Below are 24,779 nucleotides of genomic sequence, written 5' to 3' on the forward strand. Positions count from 1 at the left end.
CAGTATATCATATTTTATTTCAAGAAACCAATAATTTCTTATGTATTGAAGACCAAGGGATGACCCGATACCAGTCTTCAAATATGTTAACGGCTGTTATAAGGAGGTTGGTGATCAATTACTCTCCATGTCTGCAGTGAGGGAGATTTAGGTTAGATATTCGGAAAATCTAACTTTAAGGGTAATTAAGCTCTGGAATAGACTTCCAAAGGAGGTTGTGGAATCACCATCATTGGAGGCTTTTAAGAACAGGTTGCATATACGCCTCAAAGGGATGGTCCAGGTTTACTCGGTTCTGCCTCAACTCAGGGAGCTGGACTTAATGATGTCTCGAGGTCTCTTCCAGTCCTACATTTCTATGATTCTATCAAGCATGTGGAAGTATCCCAGATGAAGACATTCTGTATAAAAGACTCTCTCATTTTGCAGTTTGGGAAAGTTATTCTTTTGTGAATAATTATTGTGCTTTTTTGGAGCCTGGAACATATGTCTTTGCCTTGGCATCTCAGAAGACAAAAGTCTGAAGGACTGATCCTGCAAAATACTGAACACTTCACATAATCAGTTCTTCCATGATAAGAAGGCTATGAAGTCAACTATAAATTATTACCTTTTCAGCAGCCAATCCTCCTCCAAGATCCTCCCAGGATTTGTAAGTATGCTTGGGTTGTTCATCTCTGAGAATGTTTGGCTGTTGACACTGGTTAGAATAGCTTTCCTCTTAGCACTTTGGTAAAGGGAAGTCGTGGCTCACACCAATCTATTAGAATTCTTTGAAGGTGTCAACAAAAATGTGGATTAGGGTGATCCAGTCAATATAGTGTACTTGAATTTTCAGAAAAATCTTTGCCAAGGTCCCTAATGAAAAGCTCCAAACAAAGTAGTCATGGGATAATAGAGAAGATCCTCTCATGGATCAGTAGCTGGTTAAGAGATCGGAAACAAAGGGTAGGAATAAATGGTCTGTTTTCAAAATGGACAGCAGAAAAAAAAAACAGGATCCCCCCAGGATGTACTTGGACCTGTCCTGTTCAATATATTCATTACAGATCTGGAAAAGGGAGTGAACAGTGAAGTGGCAAAGTTTGCAGATGATACAAAACTATTAAAAAAAACCGAGGAGTCCTTGTGGCACCTTAGAGACTAATAAATTTATTTGGCATAAGCTTTCGTGGGCTAAAACACACTTCATCAGATGCAGAGAGTGAAAAATACAGTAAGCAGAATATGTATTATAGCACATGAAAAGATGGGAATTGCCTTACCAAGTGGGGGGTCAGTTCTAACAAGCAAATTCAAATTAAGGTGGAAGTGGCCTATTCTCAACAGCTGACAAGAAGGAGTGAATACCAAGGGAAGGAAAATTACTTTTGTAGTGCTAATGAGGCCAACACAATGAAGGTGCCCCATTTCCAACAGTTGACAAGAAGGTGGGAGTATCAGCAGAGGGAAAATTACTTTTTGTAATTATTCAAAACAGTTAAGTCCAAAGCTGACTATGAAGTTTCAGAGGGATCTCACAAAACTGGGTGACAGAGCAACAAAAGGCAGATTAAATTCAACCTGGACAAATGCAAAGTAATGCACATTGGAAAAAATAATCCCAAGTACATATGTATATAATGATGGGTTCTAAACTAGTTGTTACCACTCAAGAAAGAGATCTTGGAGTCTGAAAACTTCAGCTCAATGCACAGCCGCAGTCAAAAAGGCTAACAATGTTAGGTACTATTAGAAAGGGCTAGAAAATAAGAGAAAATATCGAAGTCACTATATAAATCCATGGTGCACCCACACCTTGAATACTGTGTCCAGTTCTGGTCACCCCATCTCTAAAAAAGTTATAGTGGAACTGGATAAGGTTCAGAAAACAGCAATAAAGATGATCATGGATATGGAATGGCTTCCATATGAGGAGACACTAAAAAGTTTAGGGCTGTTCATCTTAGGAAAGAGATGATCAAGTGGGGATATACACAGGGAGATCTATAAAATCATGAATAGTGTGGAAAAAGTAAATAGAGAAGTGTTATTTACCCTTTCCCACAATACAAAAGACAGATGACATCTGATGAAATTAGTAGGAAAGTACATCCAAAGTAAATACATACAAGAGGAAATTCTTTTTCACACAATGCACAATTCACCTGAGAAACTCATTGTCATGGAATGTTGCGATGACCAGAAGTATAACTGGGTTCAAAAAAAGAACTAGATAAGTTCATGGAGGATAGGTACATCAATGCCTATTAGCCAAGATGATCAGGGATATAACCCTATGCTCAGGGCTACCCTAAATCTTTGACTGCCAGAAGCCAGGAGGGGAAGATGAATGGATCTCTCCAAAATTGTCCTGTTCTGTACATTCCCCTGGAAGCTTTGTTACTGGCCACTGCCAGAGCAGGGGTACTGGGTTAGATGGACCATTGCTCTGACTCAGTAGGGCAGTTCTTTTGTTCTTATGATATTTGTAAATCAGCAGGTCCAAGTAACTTGCATTCAAGAGTTTTAACAGAGCTGGCTAAGGAGCTCGCTAGACTGTTGATGTTGATTTTCAATAAGTCTTGGAGTATCAGAGAGGATCTAGAAGACTGGAAGAAAGCTAATCTCGTGCCAATTTTTTAAAAGGATAAATGGGATGACCCAGGTAATTCTAGGACTGTCAGCCTGACATTAATCTCAGGTAAGATAATAGAGCAGTTGATATGGGACTTGATTAATAAAGAATTAAAGAAGGATAATGTAATTAATGCAAATCAACACAGGTTTATGGGCAATAGAGCCTGTCAAACTAACTTAATATCTGTTTTTTTTTTTTAATGAGATTACAAGTTTGGCTGATAACGGGAGTAGTGCTGATGTAATATACTTAGAATTCTGTAAAGTATTTGACTTGGTACAGCATGACACTGTCTAAAAACTAGAACAGGGGTCGGCAAGCTTTCAGAAGTGGTGTGCAGAATCTTCACTTATTCACTTTAACTTTAGGTTTCGCATGCCGGTAATACATTTTAACATTTTTTAGAAGGTCTCTCTCTATAAGTCTATATTATATAATTAAACTATTGTTGTATGTAAAGTAAATAAGGTTTTCAAAATGTTTAAGCAGCGTCATTTAAAATTAAATTAAAATGCTGATTTTACGCCACCGGCCCACTCAGCCCGCTGCCAGCCTGGGGTTCCCTTCACCTAGTTCGGCAGCAGGCTGAGTGGTGCCTGCGGGACCCTGGCTGGCAAAAGGCCAGCAGCCGGGACCCCAGACCGGCAGCGGGCTGAGCAGGGCTGGGACCCCAGACCAGGGGTGCAGGTGGGAATGTGTGTGTGGGGGTGCAGGAACTCCCATTTGGTGCTCAGGGTGGGGGTGGGGATGTGTGTGGGGGGTCCAAGAGTTAGGGCATGGGGTGTTGGGGGGCCTAGGTATGTGTGGGGGTGCAGGAGTCAGAATGGGGGCTGGGAGCATGTGAGGGGGTGCAGGGGTCAGGGCAGAGGGCTGTGTGTGTGTGGGGGGGTTCAGGGGTCAGGGCAGAGGGCTGGGGTGCTCGGCTCATGGGGGTGCTTATGACAGGGGGTGGAAGGGATATGCCCCGATTCCACCCCTTTCCCCAGGGCCCTGTCCCCACCTCTTCTTTGCCTCCTCCCCGGAGCAGCGAGCACGCCCTGGTTCTGTTCCCCCTCCCCCTGGCAAGGGCGATCAGCTGATCGGTGCAGGGAAGGAAAGGAGAAGGGGCAGGAAAGAAGCACGCTGGGGGAAGAAGTAGGGGAGGGGGGAGCTTGGCTGCCGGCAGGACCAAGCTTCTTCCTCCTGCCCCCGCAGGAGAGAGCGGTGGGCAGGGGGGTTGAGTGGGGCCAGGATCCCAGCAGGCAGCAGCGTGCCATTAAAAATTGGCTTGCATGCCGTCTTTGGCACATGTGCCACAGCTTGTCGACCCCTGAACTAGAACAATATAAAAGTAAGATGGAACACATTAAATGGATTAAAAGTTGGCTAACAGATAGGTCTCAAAATATAATTGTAAATGGGGAATTATCAAGTGGGTATGTTTTGGGGGGGTTCCTCAGGGATCAGTTCTTGGCCCCGTGCTGTTTAACATTTTTATTAATGACTCAGAAGAAAACAAAATCATCACTGATAAAGTTTGCAAATGACAGAAATGGAGAGAGTAATAAATAAGGAAGAAGGCAGGTCACTGATTCAGCGTGATCTGAATCTCTTGGTAAACTGGGACCCAGAAAACAACATGCATTTTAATATGGCTAAACCCCCCATATAATCTAGGAAACAAAGAATGTAGGCCATACTTTCAGGATGGATAACTCTATCCTGGGAAACAGTGACTCTGAAAAAGATTTGGGGGTCATGGTGGATAATCAGCTGACCACGAACTCTGAGTGTGACACAGTGGCAAAAAAGGGCTAATGCAATCCTGGAATGCATAAACAGGGGAATCTCATATAGGAATAGAGGGGTTATTTTACCTCTATACTTTGCACTAGAGTGAGCGCTGCTGGAATTGTGTCCATTTCTGTTGCCCACAATTGAAGAAGGATGTTGATAAATTTAAGAAGGTTCAGAGAAGAGCCATGAGAATGATTAAAAGGCTTAGAAAACATGCCTAAGCGATAGACTTAAAGAGCTCAATCTATTTAGCTTAACAAAGAAAAGGTTAAGGGGTGACTTGATTACAGTCTCTAAGTATCCACAGAGAGCACAAATATTTTAAAATGGGCACTTTGATCTGGCAGAGAAAGGTATAACATGATTCAATGACTGGAAGTTGAACTTAGACAAATTCAGATCAGAAATAAGGCATGCATTTTTAATAGAGAGAGCAATTAATTATTGGAGCAATTTCTCCATCATTTAATTTTTAAATCAAGATTTGATTTTCTTTAAATAAATTATTTTCTCTAGAAATTACTTTGGGGAAGTTTTATGTCCTTTTTTTAAGAGGTCAGACTAGAAAATCACAGTGGTCCCTTCTGGCCTTGGAATCTATGAACCTATGATATTTTCCTAGTAAGTTATAAAACCAATACCTTTTAATTCTCTTGTTGCTCAGAATAATGCCTCCTCTCTCAAATCCTTTCTCTGGCTTCCTTCGTGTACATCATTTTCAAGCGTTTTGCGTGGAGCCTTGTAGCTGAGGACAAACTTCAATCTATGTACATCTCTGCTCCCATTGCTTCCTAATTGTTTTCTTGCTCTCCATATTGCTCTTAGTCTTCTGCATAACTACTTCCTATGCTGTCTTGTCTCAGGCCATACCTTAAAACAGCATTCTGTTTCTTCTGTGCCACATACCTTCACTTCCTTTTTCCACTTTCAAATTTACTTATTTAAAAAAAAATCCAAAAAACAAAACAAATAAAACCCCTTTTCACCGCAGGTCTCCTTGCTGATCAAAATATAGGCTTCTTGTGCTTTAACACTGACTCTATTGTATCACTGTGATTAAGACTGCATGGTCGTGGGGCAAGAACTTTGATTTGTGTGTCTAGATTGTTGGGTACACATAGTACCCTATTACATTGGAATAAGTAGCAATTAACACACTAGATTGGTGTTGAGTTTTACTTTGTTTCCTCCAAAATATTCTTTGTAATGACAGATGTTTAATTAAAGGCTGTTAAACAATTTAACTCCTCAGAAGAACACAAATAAGAGCTATTAATGAAGTAAATATCTGTTTAATTTACAAACATCAGTAGTATTACTGATATCAGTCCAAATAAGACAAAGCACACTGCATTACACATGTACATCTAACTTTTTCTGTAAAAAAAAAATAAAAAAAAATAAAATTGAAAAAACATCTGCATTTTTTACAGGGTATTCTGGGATTTACTGAAAGAAGAATACAACCCACTATGAATCATTACCAGTTCTACATTGTAATTTAGCAGCAACATATTAACATGGGGAACATTAGGGCAATAAAGTAGTTTTATTATTTTGAAAAAGTCACAGTCCTTGATAGTACAGCCTTTTTTCTTTCTTTCTTTTTTTTTTAAAAAAGGTAAGGCGGTCCAAGGGAATATTAATCTGTAAAGGTCTACTTTCTAGTGTCATTTTCTACACACCATTTTATTTTCTGTAAGTACTGTATATATAGGGGAAATTTACTTCTATACATTTGCCATCTAGTGTAAAGACATTTTCTCTCATACGTTACAAGTTCTCAGGAGGTGTCCTGAATGTCTGCTGTATGTGAAAACTGCAGACTATTATCACTTCCGTTTCAGACACCGAGTGGTGAGATGCTAACGAAAAAACAACAAAACAAAAACAAAACAAAAACAGACCAAACACATTTACCCCAAGATGACATGCTATGTTAGTTCTATTGCAAAAAATCCTGATTTTTAAGTCTTTCTTTTTTTTAAAAACAAAATACAAAAATATCAGGACAAATATAAATTAATATATATTAAAGCATTGAAAAACAGTAAAAGGGATGCCTAAAAAGGTTAAGTACAATGTACTTTGATACAATAAATATTTCTCAATGAACCCGAATACTGTATAGAGCTGTTTAGAACTCATAGAAACAAAAATCCATATTATTACTAATTTATCCATCAATAATCTATTTTTATCATCCCTTTAACATTTATATTACAAAAAATTAATACTGGAAGAGGGTAGATAAACACTTTTTTGTATGCTTCTTTTGCTAACATGCTGACATAAAAGTACACATCGTCAGGAGATTTCATGATTCTCACATAATAACCTCTCCCGTCCACTAAATGGGCACCCCCTCTTCTGCAGATGCTTAATAATTATGCCACACAAAATGCATCACATACATTTGTTAAACCGATATAATCTGATTTCCTTCACTCACAACTCTTCCTCATCTATAAGTAAGTAATTGGTATGGTCTGTCAACATAGTAAAATATACAGATATGAAAGTGAGAAAACAAGCCTCATGTTCTGGTAAATTTTTCATCAATAAGCTGTAGGTTGGAAGTCATATGTGTATAATATCAGTTTATCTTCAGCATGTTATAAAGAAGAATCCACGTTAAAAGCAGTTACGTTTCCCATCACTTGTTGCAATGTTAAAGGGTCTTTTTTTTTTCTTCAAAGCTCCTCCTGGTTACGAAAAGTCTCAGTTCAAGCACTTGAATCTTTTTGCAAATGAAGAAAAAGTCTTTATTCTCTTAATAAAAATAAGTCTGTTCTGTATTTTACAATATATTTCAAATATTTTCACTATTAAGCATTAATTAGTCCGACATGGTCAATAAGTATACAACATTTTCAAAAGACAAGTGTGACAGGGACACATTTAGGAGGGGCACTTTGTACAGCCACACTTCACCACCTTCTCAACCTCGTCCACAAATGAGGACCCATCAGTGCATTCAAAAGAATATTTCCGTCTCTTGCTCCTTAGTGGTCCGCAGCACTGCCCACTTGAACATCCTCCTTTACATTCTAGTCTCGATACCTTCTTGGTCGTCTGGCACGCGGCATACCCTTGCTGCTTTTGGTAGTAATCTCTGATTCGTTCCCCTCGACAAGAGATTTCTGTGAAAAACAAAAAACAAAAACAAAATGATGTATGATTTAAAGATGCAAGTCACAGAATGGTTTATAATACATGCTTCTAAATATAATTGCTATTTTAGAGTTTGACTTTCATTATAGATCAGAAACTAATGATTTCTCTCGCATTATTTTCTTAATGTGGATTTTACCTTCTTTGTGCCCTCTATTTTCAGTAATGTTTATACTATGTGTATATATAAACCATAAATAAAATGTTAATACAATTACAAGAAAATTGGAAGATAAAATCTTTATTAAACAAATACACATCTTTGTTCTTACATTGCTTGCAGCTGGTTCTGTTTACCATAGGGAAATGTTTCATAGAGCATGCAATTTAATTTATTAGCTTTGGAGTATAATATTATTCAGTCTATTATTTAATACAGGCTATACACATTCCACTAACATAAATTACTGAGGTATAAAACCATCTAAAAATGTGACATCTGTTAAAGTTCTACCAGTCTATTCTAGTCACACTGATGCACAATACAAAATAAATAAATGCCAGCTGGGGTAAGAGTAAAAAGGGGGGTAGAAAGGAAGTGCTTTGACAGACAAAAGGAAAAAAGAAAACGTTAGGGGAGAAAGTCATCCTGTTTTCACCCATCTCACCTGCATAATTCGCTGTGATATATCAGTTGAAGCTGAGAGGTCAAAAGTAGAGTTTGTGATAAAACTAGGAGCAGAATCATTGGATTTGGCTTCTCAGTTGCAGAAGACAGAGAAACAATAAATACAGAAAGATACAGCAGGTAAAAGGTAATAGTTATATATAGCAAAAACGTGCTTCTCAATAAAAGCAAAAGGAGAAATGTTTTCACAGCAAAACACGATGAAAAAAATCTTCAAAGTGTAAATATGTAATTAATGGGCAAATTTGTTAGATTCTTCTCTCACTGAGACAAGCCCTTTACGATGTATTTAAAAAAAACCCACCACCACAAATGTGTATTGTGGAAAAAAAATGGCAATGTTTTGATTATTCATGTTCTAACACCAAATAATGATAGCATGCTGAATTATTTACCTTTATCACAGCTGTCCCCAGTGTATCCACTGCTGCATTCGCAATATGGTTTCCCAAGGCCGGAAAGCCTGCATTTTCCATGTTTACACCTGATGGACTGGCAGGGGTTAAACAACTCTTCCTCTTCATCACAGAGGACTCCCCCATGTCCCTGCAGGCATTTACAACTGTATGAAAACGCATTGATTGGCAAGCAGGTACCATGTACACATCTACAGGGGAAACAAGCCCAAGAGAATAAAAATAAATTATTCATCAAAGTTTAGGCTAAGCAACATTAACTACAAATACTTTGGATTGTACTTAAAAAGCAATTGCTTAGAGACTTTTTTTTAAAATGCACTTTTTCAGTGAGATGCAATTAAGTGGTTTATACAGGTTTTTTTAAATAATTTTTTTATATGAAAATTTATAGAAAATATGCTGCAGTGTAGGATACTATTCCGTTATTGCCAGAAAACAGCCACTGTAGATGTGTTATGGAAGTCTTGTACAGGTCACAATTAAATAAATCCAGCATTCCTCATGCACCCACACATTTAATGGGTGTGCAAAGAATGCACGATCTGACCCCAAATGAACAAACTCCTTAGAATTAAACTTGAACAGTGAAAAGAAAATGTTACTTACCTGTAATTTCGCTTCTTTGAAAGTATCATTTCACAAGGTTCTCATGCCTGAGGTTTTGGGCTCTCAACACAAGTCAGGACAGTATCTCCCTAGCTCAAAGCTTTTTGGCACTCTAAAGGCGTGGCAGCCTGGTGGCTGTGCACAATGCACGCCTCCACCACAAATTCAGTGATCATTCACCACTAACTATTATTCCTTCTGGTTCTGTACCCTTCCCGCCAGTTCCTGATTGCATGAGAAGCCAGTGATGCTTTTTCCACTGGGATCTCAACATCCACTGAGATTGCATCTTATAAAGACATGACATAGGTACTATGATTACTTTTTTGGCCATGAGACCCGACATTTGTAACATGGTCAAACCCCTCCTGGCTCTCATGAACCCCTTCCAATAGACTTGTGATGTACCGCATCCTGTTCTGGGGCTTAAAGATTGCCTTGAGCTGCATCTACCAGGTTACCTAGGTATATCACTGGAGCATATAGCCAATCACATTCCTCTCAAAGAAGTATGATGTTTTCCAGGAGGACAACTTTTAATTTTATTTCACCAAACACAGACTGAAATCCAGGGGAATTAATTCTTTTTAAGAATCAGGAATTATCTGATTGCCACCTCTTGATTTGATGGTGCAGTGTCAATGGCTTTCTTCCTAGGAGGAATTTTATTTCCTGTAACATTCTTCTTGATACACTAGTTTCCTGGACATATATTTGTTTCTAGGGGAACAATTTGAGTGAAGATTCCTGGATGGAGATCAAACCAATCCCAACAGTCCAACTCAGAATCACTCTGATGTTTCTCCTTCCTGTCTCCAGCCTCATTAGTGGAAACCAAATTATGCTCATCTCCACATTGTACCTTTAGGTTCCTGTAAGGCTCCGGTAAGGGGCTCGTCCTTCTCAGGCGCGGCGGGGAGCCAGGGCGCCTCCCTACAGGCAGCAATCCGTCTCGGGCTCAGACCCCTCCGCAGGGGCTGAGCAAACTAATAGTCTCTGAACAAGGCAGAGTCCAGGCCCTTTAGCAGGGCCCGAGTAAACACACTGTCTATATGCCCGGCCCTGGAGCAGGGCGGGCAACAAGCAGTCCCAGCTCAGGCCTTTCAGCAGGGCTGAGCACACACAGTATTTAAGCCCAGGCCCTTGGGCAGGGTGGGGCAGTAGCAGTTCAGGCTCGGGCCTTTCAGCAGGGCTGAGCACACACAGTATTTAAGCTCAGGCCCTTGGGCAGGGTGGGGCAGTAGCAGTTCAGGCTCGGGCCTTTCAGCAGGGCTGAGCACACACAGTATTTAAGCCCAGGCTCTTGGGCAGGGCGGGGCAGTAGCAGTTCAGGCTCAGACCTTTCAGCAGGGCTGAGCAAACACAGTATCTAAGCCTTGGTCAGGCCAGGGGGTAGGGGGAGTCTGCCACCCTTGGAGGGGTGGCAGGGGGAACGCAGGCCCTCCCACTCCACTGTGTTCCAGCCCGGGGCCCTAGCAGCGGCAAAGATTCACTGCAGTCAGTGGGGATCCTGGCCGCAACACACTGACATTGGCTCGGGGTCCCCTGGAGACAGACTGGGGTCGGCTACCCCCGGGCCACTTCCAATCTCCCCCTCCCTAGGTACCTGTCTCTTGCCGGCGTCATCCAGTGGGTCCCAGACCATGGGCTCTTCGGGATACCGGGCAGAGGGGAGCTCAGGCGACTCCTCTGGATACCGGGCGTAGGGGAGCTCAGGCAACTCCTCTGGATACCGGGCGGAGGGGAGCTCAGGTGACTCCTCCGGATACCGGGCCTGGGGACGCTCAGGCGACTTCTCCGGATACCGGGCGTAGGGGAGTTCCGGCAGCTCCTCCAGATACCGGGCACGGGGACGCTCAGGCAGCTCCTCTGGGTACCGGGCCCGGGGAAGCTCAGGCCAGCGCTCCTCTGGGTACCGGGCACGGGGAAGGCTGGGCCCGGCGGGAGCCCAAGCACCAGCATCTATCCTCTCCGGCAGTCTTCCCCTAACTGAGCGCTGGGGCCGGGCTTTTATACTTCCTGTCCCGCCCCTTGACTTCCGGGGGGCGGGGACATGCAGCAGTGGCTCCGCCCACTCCAGTGCCTGGTCTGGCTCGTCCTTCTCAGGCGCGCGGGGAGCCAGGGTGCCTCCCTACAGTCCCACATGAGCGATTCAGCATGGTGTGCCTAAAGGCATGGTAGAAAAGTCAATGCTGCTGGATAAGTCGTTGACACCATTTGTACCAGGGCTGAGCACAATGTCTTCTGCAATCCACTGCAGGCTGTGCTGAAATGAACTGCATATAGCACAGCTTTGCCTGCATTGATGTATTCAATCCTGAGAGTTTCAACACCAGTACAAACACGACTCGCAGGGAGCCAAGACCTCTGACCTGCCTCAGCACTGGGCCTGCTGCCTGTTATTCCTGAACCTGTATGATTGGAGCAATTCAGTCCCCTAGCCTCAGGTCATTTCCAAATGCTGCATGTGTTTGGAGTGTGGTATCCAGAAGTTTCCAGACTGAGCTGCACAGGGTCCAGGGCTTCAGCAGCGTCCCAAGGCTGCTGGCTCTCATGTGGAACATTCTGCATTTAGTCCTCTGGTTGAAGCAACTCATTATCCAAGAAACAGCCAGAGCTTAGGACATCCAATCTGCGATGTTGTGTTGATGGTGTCAAAGGCCTGATATGCTCTAAAGAGGTTGTGTTTGATGACAATACAAATTGCATCAAGCCAACTAGTAATGAGGATCTGTTGGATTTAGAAGGCAGTCAGTTCTGTGCCAATGCCAAGTCTTGAATCCAACAGATCCTTTGAAGCACTCCAGGCCAAACTGGAGTAGAAAAACATCAAGTCAAGTGCAGTGTTTTGGTCCTTATTTTCAAGGTGCTCAATATCTAAAATATTGATATTTTAGGCCAACATATCTAAAATATTGCCAAAAGCTCCAGAATGAGAACTCTGGTGAACAACTATATTTTTGAGGCACAATAGAACTTTCTACCATAAGAGTAAAGATCATCTGGGAAGGAGTTAGAACTTTCTTGGGGGCTGACCCGAGACTGTACAATGAACTACCACAGGAACTAAGGACCATCACCCTCTTCCATTCCAAGTGCAAAGTGAATGTCTTCAGCCTGGCCTTCTCCAGGATGAACATGCAGAGGAGCGTACATTCAAAGAACATGACACAAAAGTACATGAAAACTTAAACAAAACAGAACACTATGTAGGTTGTCTCCTCGGGGAGACAATGAAAGAAAGAGCAAACCACTCATTACAGATTTTAGTCATGTCTCTTAATGCACTACCGGAAGTTGCTGAAACATTCCAGTGATGAAAGTGGTATAGAAACCCATATAGAACAGAACAGAATTTTTTCAGAGGTGCCTCTAATTGGGTCTTTAGGTGCTCCCCACACAAAGCTTTATGGATGACATTTCCGTGTTATATTTGACTTCCAAAGCACAAAATGCAGCAGACTTGTTCATTTGTGATCAAAATCTTGCAGCTGCATACGTTTCTGGAAGCCACTGGGTCTTCCTTTCTTTCTCCTCCTGAGATGCAAAAAAAAGGGTTATCCTAGAAAAGAAACCCCGTGAATAAAAAGTCAGGAACTTGGTACTACACTAAGTGCTGGAATGCTTCAAAGCTTCACTGGTGTGGCTTTGGGAGTAGAGTTATAAACTTCAGAGTACTGAAACATTCTGAAGTCAGTGCAAAAAAACTGTGCTGAAATAATTAAGCCAAAGCCTCAAAGTTGTCAATAGTATCAACACAGAGTATGCCCAACTCAACAGAATCTGAGCAAAACACAAAGTGAATCCACTGGACATCAAAGGAACATGGTGGTTTTAGGTCATGTAGGCTTGACTACTTAAAAACAAGCTGACAAGAAAAACAAATAAGCCCCATGTTTTGGAGCTAATTGCAACAATGAGAGATCAGTGATAACAGTTCCAAAAGTTCAACTGCAGCTCTCACAGTGAATTGTTTGCCGAATTATGGTCAAGAAAGTTGCACGGGTAGAGGTAACAGTGAATTGTGGTACATGACCAGTAGGTGATTAAAAACCTTTGTGTTAGTGGAGTCCCTGACCTGGCTTGTGCTGGGTGCCCATGACCCAACAATGAGAACCTTGTGAGGAAGCAATCTATATCAATTAATCTATCTATCTAGAAAAATATTCAACAGGAATATACAGCTAAAATGGTTTAGCCAAAATATATTAAAAAAAAATTGCAACTCAGGAGTTACTAACATCACTGATTATGGATTTAACACAGAAGTTAGACTGTGCATTGGGGAAAATATCTACCAGCTGAGTCATGTGACAATATGGAAGTATAAAAAAATAGCTATGATTAGTGTATTTACTTCTTGCTGGGAAACAGGTTATAAAATGAAACACATTTTTCTGAAATACTCTAACAAAATTATGAATACAGAAATGGATATGTTTTCATTTTCATTTGTCTTATGTGGATAGTCATATTCACACCAATGTAGTTCACACTGTAGAAGATGTGCACAAGTACCTAGGTACCATCTGTTATGGCCTTTGGTGGGGCTTAAGAGGTAGAGGTACAGAAACTTTGTCACAGCATCTGCACTGGGAAATTTCACTCATTAAGAATATTTTTTAAAAAATGAATTGGCATACCCAGGCTATTCCACAAATACTACACAATGCTGTCACATACTGTAGCAGCTGAAGTTTCTGAGTACTCTTCAAGTTCAGCCCACAAAAGACTACGCTGCTGTGATCCAACCCCAGAGTAACTTTTACTTCTGCATGCACAATATATTTGTATCTTGCTGAAAATGTTTGAACTTTAAATTGAATGTACATAACAGGACAGTCATATTAACATTAGAAAATTAAATTATAGCTCTGTCTTGAGGAAGGACATACTTATTTCCAAGACAAGGGTCATTGGTTTGCTGATCACACAGCGGTCCAATCCATCCTCCTTCACACTCGCAGGTAAAGCCTGACTGGCTTGTAGCATGGCAGGTTCCATGCACACACACTTTCTTGTGACAGGGCTCACAACCAGGAAGAATTCCCACTTGCAGTGGCACATTTCTAAAGTCCTGCAGTTCGCTGTTGATGTACAGATTACGGATGCAGCCATGGAAGCTGGTGCCATTCTGGCCTGGAGACTGGCGCAGTGCTGCAACATTGTTTTTCACAGGCATGCCTAGAAAATGAACATCATCAACTCATGAATACATTGTTTGGTAGGAACAGTTTTGTATTCTTTTTTACTGTTGTTTTTATTTATTAAAAATAACTGTTTCCAAATAACCATTCATAGCTATGGAACAAACAATTATCAGAGATGGGCTCAATATCTGGATCTAGATGTGGTTTAAGTATGGTTCAGGTTAGGCAACAACAACAAAAATTACATATTTCATCCATATAAGGTGAACATTTCACAAGATCACAACATTTCTACCATCCTGAACTGAAGAGTGCAGAAGCATGCAAACTAAAACCAGAAAATAGGCCTCTCTCAGTTCTGGATTATACCCAAGGTCTCCACTGTAGAGATGGATTCAGATTCAGGGATTCAAACAGGAACCTCACAGAACTGAAAAGTTTAGGTCTGAAGTTCTGGTTTTGACCCATTTCTAGTAGGTACAGATGACACTGTTTTCTAAACCTTTATTTTCATTCACAAATTATTTTAAAAATACAGTCTGTGTTGAAATTTAGCATACAATCTGATTTTCAGAGATGCTGAGCACCCACAACTCCAGCTGAAGTCCCTGGGAGTGTAGAAGCTCAACACTTCTGAAAATCAGGCCCACACTTCTTGCGTGTGAAATTTTGTGTGCGGAAATTTCACAAAAAGTTCAGTTGTCTTGATAGGTGCAAATTCACAGATCACTGATTATTTTCACAACTGTAAGTTCTATTCCAATCTACAATTGTTACAGAGGCCACTGAGTTGGGGAGGGAGTAAGGTAGGGTAGGGTATATATATATTCTGCAATTAAATATATCCTTACAAATTTTTGGACTTCAATTCAGAATGAGAACTGCTGTACAACACTGTGTTCTTGCATATTGGTCTAATAATTGTTTCATGAATGCTTAATACTTCCTGGGATGAATAAATTACAGGAGTCACAGCGTACTCCAAATAAAAGCGGAACTTCTGGCTACTTGAAAATAAATGATCCCATAGTTTCAATAGGACTGATCTGGTCTAAAATTAAAAGCAAGGCAATTTTAAGTCTGATTAGTGCAACAGAGTGGGAGTGAGGCCCAATCAGGATTCCCTAGGCATCCCTGACTCAGATTGCACATGGACTACCCTTCCTTGAGAGAACCTGCCCCCCAGTTTCTTAGCCATGTGGGCTGGGAGAAGAAAATAACACTAACTGCTTTGACATGGTCTGCAGAGCCAGTCCTTACAAAAAAGGAACAAACAAAACTATATGAAACAAAGACACCAACACAACATTGCATTATAAGAACCAGGGATTTCTGAGTGAAGGTTCCCACAGCAACTGGGAAGAGAGCAAGTGTGCATTACAACAGGTGAAATATCATCAGGCAAATATTACAGTGTAAGTCGTTTCAAAGAAAAGTTTCTCTAAAATCAGAGATGAACACATGTAGCATTGTGAAAGACTCACCTACCACATACGCAAATGTGGACAGAGGAACAGTTGCTGTGGAAACCTTCATTCTGAAATTACTGACCTTTGTGTGTTTAAGAATTCATTCATTATTTTAGAGCTGTTGATTAATCGAAGTTAACTCACGTGATTAACTCAAAAAAATTAACCGTGATTAAAAAAATTAATCATGATTAATCAATAGAATAGCAATTGAAATATATTAAATATTTTTGGATGTTTTACTACATTTTCAAATATATTGATTTCTATTACAACACAAAATACAAAGTGTGCAGTGCTCACTTTATATTATTTTTTATTACAAATATTTGCACTGTAAAAATGATAAATAAAGAAATACTATTTTTCAATTCACCTCATACAAGTACTGTAGTGCAATCTTATTAAAGTGTAACTTACAAATGTAGATTTTTTTTGCTATATAACTGCACTCAAAACCAAAACAACGTAAACCTTTAGAGCCTACAAATCCACTCAGTCCTACTTCTTGTTCAGCCAATTGCTAAGACAAACAAGTTTGTTTACATTTACGGGAGATGCTGCTGACTGCTTCTTATTTACAATGTCACCTGAAAGTGAGAACAGGCGTTCGCATGACACTTTTGTATTTACATGCCAGATATGCTAAACATTCATATGTCCCTTCATGCTTCAGCCACCATTCCAGAGGACATGCTTCCATGCTGATGATGCTTGTTAAAAAAAAAAAAAGTGTTAATTAAATTTGTGACTGAACTCCTTGGGGGAGAAATGTATGTCTCCTGTTCTGTTTTACTCACATTCTGCCATGTATTTCATGTTATAGCAGTCTTGAATGATGATCCAGCACATATTCATTTTAAGAACACTTTCACAGCAGATGTGACAAAACGAAAAGAAGGTACCAATGTGAGATTTCTAAACATAGCTACAGGACTCAGCCCACAGTTTAAGAATCTGAAGTGCCTTCCAAAATCTGAGAGGGATGGGGTGTGGAGAATGTTTTCAGATGTCTTAAAAGAGCAACATTCCAACGCGGAAAATACAGAACCCGAACCACCAAAAAAGAAAATCAACCTTCTGCTGGTGGCATCTGACTCAGATGATGAAAATGAACATGCATCAGTCCGCACTGCTTTGGATCGTTATTGAGCAGAACCCGTCATCAGCATGGACATGTCTTCTGGAATGGTGGCTGAAGGATGAAGGGACATATGAATCTTTAGCGTATCTCGCAAGTAAATATCTTGTGATGCCGGCTAGAACAGTGCCATGTGAAAGCCTGTTCTCACTTTCAGGTGACATTGTAAACTAAGAAGCGGGCAGCATTATCTCCTGCAAATTGTAACCAAACTTGTTTGTCTGAGTGATTGGCTGAAGTAGGACTCAGTGCATTTGTAGGCTCTAAAGGTTTAGATTGTTTTGTTTTTGAGTGCAGTTATGTAACAAAAAAATCTACATTTGTAAGTTCAACTTCATGATGAAGAGACTGTACTTGTATTAGGTTGTAATCAACAATAAATATAAAATGAGCACTGTGCACTTTGTATTCTGTGTTCTAATTGAAATCAATATATTTGAAAATGTAGAAAACATCCAAAAATATTTAAATAAATGGTATTCTACTATTGCTTAACAGTGCAATTAATCGCGTGATTAATCATGATTAATTTTTTTAATCGCTTGACAGCCCTAATATTTTTACACATGCACCATACACGATGCATATAGTTTCCTTGCTAGGACACTAGTCATGCAGCAATAACTATACAGGCACACACTTATGCCCAGGCAGAGTCAAGAACAAGGGTCTTCCCATCCTTAGCCAACTGTCACTTCGCGGACTAAATCAGAAGCAACAGAAAGAGTAATTACTTACCTTACATACTGGAATTCTTCAAGATACTTTAGTTCACACAGATCCCACTGTAAGTATGTGCAGGCCTGGAATTTCTTAGCCAGCACGGTCCGCTGGGATTGTGCATGAGGTTGCATGCCCTCACGCCCCCTATTGTGAGTGTATAAAAGATGGAAACAGCCCCAACCACCCCTCCATTTCTTCACAGGTAAGACTCTGTATCAGTGGGGAACAAGGGCAGGTTGTGGGATCCACGTGGACAAAGGCATCTTGAAGAACTCCACAGATCCCACTGTAGGTGGCTAGCAGTTACTTCTCAAGGAGGTGAGTGACAGGAGTCCTACTTAAATAGTGACTGTAGGACAACCCAGCCAAATTGGACATTTGATCTGAAAGGCACCACAACGGTGCCTTTGGATTTCTCTCCAAATCTGAGAAATAGGGACCCTCTAAAACAAGCTACTGTTATCAACTGATCCCTCATGGATTGTGCCCTAACTCAAGAGGGAAGAGGTATTTTGTTTAATGAATAGTATATCTTAATGCTAACTGTAGCCCATTTAGAGAGTATTTGACAGCACACAGCCTGCCCTTTAGACTTACCACCAAAAGCCTCAGAGAGTCTGGATGATTTACAAAATGTCTTTGTTCTGAAAAGGTAAAAGAACATAGCTCTAAGAATGTCTAGCTTATGTTGTTTTGACCTCTGCAGGAGAATCATGAGGTTTAGGAAAAAATACTGGTAAGTGTATAAATTGATTTATATGAAAACCTGAAACCAATTTTCCAATTTTCAGGAAAAATTTTGGATATGGTCTAAGAATAACCTTGTCTTTATGAAAAATGATGTAAGGGGGTCTTGCCATCAAAGCCTGAATTTCCCAGAGAGTGGAGGTGATGGCTACCAAAAATGTCAGTTTAGCATAAGTGATAGAGAGAATGTGATGATGTGGGATCAAAGGAGAACTACATTCAAGTCACAGGTAGGAAACAACACCTTAACTGGTGGAAATACATGAATCAGGCCCTTTAAAAATTTAGATACCATTTGCCAAAATCAGAGGAGCACTAGGCCTTGATTCAGCAAAATGATGTCTGAGAAGTTCAGAAGTCAAAGATATGGTCTGATGGATAGATGCATCAGGTCAGAATACCAGAACTGATGCAACCGTGCTGGAGCTACCATTGTCACCTGGCCCTTGTCCTGATACAGCTTTTTGAAGACTCTGGGAACTAGCAGAATGGAGAGAAAGGCATAAAGCAGGTTCTTTCCCACGGAATCAGAAATCTGCCATAGATCCTGGTCTTACTGCTCCCCAGGAATGCCTTTCAGGTTAGTAGAGTGGGCCTCAGCTCTGTCACATTTATTTTCAACTGAGACACTGTTCAGGACCACATGCCCTGCATCTGAAGAAAGACCAAATAAGCACCTTGCATCAACCACCAGAATCTTTCAAGGAGGTGGTGGATCAAACAGAATACATACATTTTGAGCGTCTGTACACCAAAGCAGAGATGACTGCATTTTCAAAAGAACATCTACCAGTAAGTCCATACTGCATTTGACTGGCTGATAAATCAAGCCCTGAAGTGGTCAGAGGCTCATCTTGCACATGGAATCATGTATGTCCACGCTGCCATATGATCCAGTAAATTTAGGAGACCTTTCTTGACATTCTTGGATGAGACAATGTATGAAAGGATGTGATCCACAGTGCAATATTTTATAATGATGCTTTTCCTATTATTATTTAGTTTTAAACAGGATTGGAAAGTGTATAGCATTTCATAGACAAGCCATAGGGGCCTGCTTTTGACTCCTTAGCTCCTTGAATAGTCATTTATGCCTGTGCAAAATGGGTGTAAATGCTATCATTCTGTTTCAGTGGTGTTTTACATTCACTTTACACTGTAAATATACACACGTATAAATGATGGCAAGATGCAAGGCAATGAGAAAATTCTGCCCTGAGGAGCTTACAATTTAGGTTAAATAAGAGCTGTGACACAGAGAGAGGACGTTAGGCAAAAGGCAGGAACAGGTGGAGGACTTACATAGTAAAAGGCTGTGACAGTTCTTGCTTTCACACTGTACATACTATGGTAGTACTATTTCAATAAGAAATATTTTTTTAAACTGACACAATTAGACTCTTGTGAGGATAACTGAAATTGTGGGGTTTTTTTTTGAGTATTTGCCCACACGGAACTCACTGTCGGTATGTGTGCCCCATGCGCACAAGCCCAGATTCTTTAAACCAACAGTGTCCTTTGGGGGTGCTCATGTGCCCTACACACCCATATGCCCCCTACAGCAAAGTTATAAAAGGCAGAGCACTCCCAATGCCATTGTTCCTCTTCACCACTCATGATAGCAAGTTAGACCCCAGAGTGTTGTCTTGCTTCCTTGCAGTTCTGAGATAGGATCAGAGTTTACAATTACTTAGTTAATTTAGTCTTATTGTAGTTTCTGTACATTTCATTTAAGCCTGTTGGCTTTTGTTTTAAAGGACTTTTTTCCTTCTTTTTCTTCTGAGTCTCACTTCAGTACTGAGGAATAGGTCCAATGGCTGAGAAGAGGCCTCCAGGCTTTAAAATCTGCCCTGCCTGCAAGACAGCTATGCCTGCCAGTGATGCACATAGGAAATGCCTGTTTTTATTTAGGGGAGTCTCATATCCCAAAAAAGTGTGCTATTTGTAATTATTTTTCTAAATGGACACAGAAAGCTCATGCCACCCACTTGAAATTCTTTCTGATGGAAAACTCAGTAAGACATGTCTCTCTGAGGTCCCTCTTCAGAAACAGTGTCCTCCTGCTTCAAAAGCAGGTTCAGCAAGTGCTGTGGCTACAAGACATCATTCCAGGGGTTAAGCCTTCTGATCCTTCTCCTTAATCGTCTTTGGGTAAGTCAGAGGCCCCCCTCCTGCCCAAGATATAGGAACAGTAAGTTCCCCTACCTCCTACATAAAGTGGGGAGTCAACATTCAGAGTTGATTGCTTAGACAAGTTGGTAATGATCTTGGGACTTCCTCCATCAACAGACAAAGACAGAATCTGATCCATGGCTAGCAGCTCCACTATGTGGAAATTCCCATCATTTATTGTCTCAACGCTGCAACAACAAAAAAAAGAAGAAGTTGTTTTAAAACATTTGAATCTTGGTTAGGATTTCCTTGGCCTTCTGTCCTTTAAACAGTATATAGCTTCAGAGCAAAATTTCCCCAGTAATGTAATCTTCTGACAACTAGATTTTAAGTAAAGATGTACACTCATGCTTATTAACAGATAATAAATTGTATTACTATTTCTATAGCATTGTAGTATTGCTACTAGTATATTTTACATATTAATGGCACCTTTCAGTCTGAAGTATTCCCAAAAGAGTTTACTAACTATATACTTATGACTTCAACCAGATATTATGTCCACTATAGTAGGAGGAAAAATTCTGTCTACAAACAAACCCCTACCTTTACAAAACGTGCCACGAGATCATGCACAGTGAACATCGCTATTATTTTTAAATCTTAATTGAAAAAACAAAACAAAATGAAACTCCAGTGACGAAAACAGCATTCCATGTATTTATCTGGAATGAGTTAAGAGCTGAGTTGACACCAGTGAGATTTGAACTTGTTGTTCCAGAGAATCGGGGCTGTGTCTGCGCTTAGGATTTACAGACATACTCTCATCACTGGTCTAGCACTGGAGCGTGGGGAATGCTTTCCAGCTCAAGTAGACATACTCACACTAGCATGCTACAATAGTAGTATAGCTGCAATAGCACTGTCAGCAGCAGCAACATGGGCTAGCTGCCCCAAATACATTCTCATAGGGTTTGTCAGGTTTGTAGTCAGGGGGGCTAGTCTGTATTGCCACTTGCCAGTGCCTATAGTAGTTGCTGTGCTACTATTTTCAGTGTGCTAGCTTGATGAGAGCTAGCGTGAGTATCTGCTCGACATGGGAATCACAGCCCCAGCTCCAAGTGTAGAAGAAGCCTTTCACAGCTCCACTTCTGCTAGCAATAGAGTAAGTGCTCTGGTAGACTAGGCACGGGTATATTTATGCATTTCTCCCCTACCTAACACAGTGACAGGTGGTAAAAAAGTGTTTGCGCATGTCTATATCATGCCTTCTCTCCTTGCTAGCATGGCGAGAGAATGTCTGAAATTTCTCAGTGTAGACAAGGCCTTCCTGTTTCAACCCTGAGGTTTAGATGTCTAAAATGGAATAAGAATGAGGAGTACTTGTGGCATCAGATGAAGTGGATTTTAGCCCATGAAAGCTTATGCCCAAATAAATTTGTTAGTCTCTAAAGTGCCACAAGTACTCCTCGTTCTTTTTCCTGATATAGACTAACATGGCTACCACTCTGAGACCTGCAAAATGGAATAAGCACTTTTTGGCAGGTGAAGGAGGAGAGACGGCTGTGCTACATATGAAAAAGGAAAATGACAGTGTTCTAGATTCCCACATGGCAAGGTTTAATGTTGACCAGTGCACATATATATCAGATAAGATGTGCACAATAATACTGCTTTTCTTCATATATATAACTTGAGGTTTTCAATCTGACTGAGAAAGAAGACTAAAAATATTACAGCTCTATGAGCGGAGATAAGAAATGCAGTACTGACTTTCATTTAACATATTTTGATGTTTTCAGGAACAAGATGGTGCCAGATTGAACAATGCACATCACTAGTTGCTGGAGATAACCAAGAGAAAGCAATAATATTGTGCACATCTTACTTCTTGGGAAGTTGATAAAAACATGTAATTTTACAACATATCAACCCTACGTGAAGTACAAATCAAAAGGATCAATGCAACACTGAATACAAGTCTTCATTTATTTGTTTATATGGATATATATGTTTATAAGGATATATAAAACAGAATATTTAAAATGAAAAGCCCTTTCCTAAGAGTGAATACCAACAAGATCTGGATTAAATTGCTATTTACTGGTGAAAACCTACTGCAGAAAGCAGGAGAGGTTACTCCCCTTGTGCAGTAACTGTACTTCTTTGAGATGTGTACCATTGCGGGTGCTCCACTTCAGGTGCTTTGCCCCCCATGCAATTCTGATGGGAGACTTTAGGTAGCACTGCCTGTTCAGCCCACGCATGCACCCTACACAGCCACATGCTCCACACCAAGGCTATACAGTGCTGCAAGGGCTAACCACCCTCCATTCCTTCTCTTTTGCAAAGCTCCATAGTGGAAACTCCAAAGCAGAGGGGAAGGAGGGCAGGTAGTGGACCACACAGGGAGAGACACATCTTGAAGAACTACAATTACTGTACAGGGTGAGTGACCTCTTCTTTGAATAGTGTCCCTAGGGGAGCTCCACTTTGGGTGACTACCAAGCAGTACTCACTGAGGGTGGGAAAAACTTTGGAGTTGAGTCCAAAACTGAACATACTCTAGTACAGCCAAACACAGCATCTGAAGCTGAGTTGTGGATTACTGCATAATGTTTCAAAGAAGTGTGTATGGAGGTCCAAGTTGCAGCTCTATAGATCTTAGCAATGGGGACATTCTTAAGACCACAGGAATAGAAAGGGGTCTTGTTGAATGGGCTAGGACCCTAGAAAATGGTTGAAGATTATTAGATTGAGAACAAGAGATAATGCATCCAGATATCTATCTAGGGTCTTGATTGAAAATTGAGGATCCCTTAGACCTGTCAGCAAGAGAGACAAACAACCTGGAAGATTTTCTAAATGGTTTAGTCCTGACCAGGTAAAAGGCTAATGCCCTCTTGACACTGAGTGTTTGCAGTACCACATCCTCCCTTAGTCCAGTGTGGTTTAGGGAAGAAAACTGGGAGATGAATGGTCTGGTTAATATGGAACTCAGATGACACCTTTGGTAAGAATTTGGGGTGTGGCTGTAGTGTAATCTTAACCTTGAAGAATACTGTGAAGCGGTGATGTATCATTAGAGCCCCTATCTCTCCAACTCTTCGAACAGATGTATTGGTTACCATGAAGGACATTTTCATTGATAAGTTAAGTATAGAACAGGTTGCCATTGGGCTCAAAGGGAGGTCTCATAGGCATCTAAGCAGTAAATTAAGGTCCCAAATCTGGGTAAGATGTTTGACTTGTGGGAAGAGACTCCTCAAACCCTTGAGAAACCTTACCATCACTGGCTCTGCAAAAGCTGAGAAACCTTCCACCCAAGGAATGAAAGGTTGTAATGATGAGCAACTGTACGCTCACAGAACTCAAAGACAGCCACATTATCTTTAATTTAAGGACGCAGGTGAAAGGTGTCTTAGACTGCACCAGTGGCTGATTCCTGACCATCGCTGTAGATAAGCATTACAGGTAGATCATTTCCTACCCTTTTCACTTCTTCAGAACAAAGTATTTTTAACCCCACAAGCCATCGATAAGTCATGCTTTGATGCAAAGAACTTGGAGGCTGGGGTAAAGAATATGACTGGTATCCTGAGAGAGAATATGAGGGGTAGCCTGGAGGGTGATTAGTTGACAAACTGTCAAGTGGATGAGGTAAGGAAACAATGCTTGTAGCGCTTATGTCTGAAACACCAGTGTAACTCTGGCCTTGTCTTACCTTATTTTGATCAACACCTTCAACATTAGAGGTGTTGTGGAAAATGCATACAACAGACCTGAGTCCAATGAAGGAGAAAGGCATCTCCCAGTGAGTGGCAACCTAGTCCCCCTCTCGAACAAATGGGAACACTTCCTGTTCTTAGCAGTGGAAAAGAGGTCTGCCTGTGGAATGCCCCAACACTGAAATATGCAGTGGAGAATAAGGAGATTATCTCTCATTCATAATCCTGAGAGAAATATCTGCTGAGGGCATCTGCAGTTATGTTTTGAACAATCAGAAGGTATGCTGCCGAGATGTGGGTTTGGTTGAGTATGTACCAATTCCAAAGTCTCACTGCTCCAGTGCAGAGGGAGGGTCTTTTCACTCCCCGTTCTTGGTTGATATAAAACATGCGTCATTTTGTCTGTCATGATCTTTACATATTTGCCTGTGATCAATGGCAGAAAATAGAGACAGTCATTCCTGATTGCCCTGAGTTCCATTAAGT

At 40.9% G+C, this 24,779-nt stretch overlaps 1 protein-coding gene across 7 annotated transcripts in view; it reads right to left on the reverse strand.

Moving 5' to 3' along the window:
* Positions 1-5,672: 5,672 nt before the first annotated feature.
* SLIT2 (slit guidance ligand 2) overlaps positions 5,673-24,779 on the reverse strand; it is a 421,334-nt gene continuing 402,227 nt past the window's right edge. For 6 of the 7 annotated variants that reach the window (XM_045019040.1, XM_045019039.1, XM_045019036.1 and 3 more), the window contains 4 exons: positions 20,659-20,813; positions 14,119-14,407; positions 8,594-8,805; positions 5,673-7,539 (listed from right to left, as the gene is read on the reverse strand). In XM_045019040.1, coding sequence (XP_044874975.1) covers positions 7,298-7,539; positions 8,594-8,805; positions 14,119-14,407; positions 20,659-20,813 — 898 coding nt within the window. In that variant the 3' untranslated portion in view covers positions 5,673-7,297. The remainder of the gene's footprint in view (positions 7,540-8,593; positions 8,806-14,118; positions 14,408-20,658; positions 20,814-24,779) is intronic. The other variant, XM_045019038.1, reaches the window with a different exon arrangement.

Source organism: Mauremys mutica, chromosome 5, assembly GCF_020497125.1.
Source record: "Mauremys mutica isolate MM-2020 ecotype Southern chromosome 5, ASM2049712v1, whole genome shotgun sequence".
Taxonomy (NCBI): Eukaryota; Metazoa; Chordata; order Testudines; family Geoemydidae; genus Mauremys; species Mauremys mutica.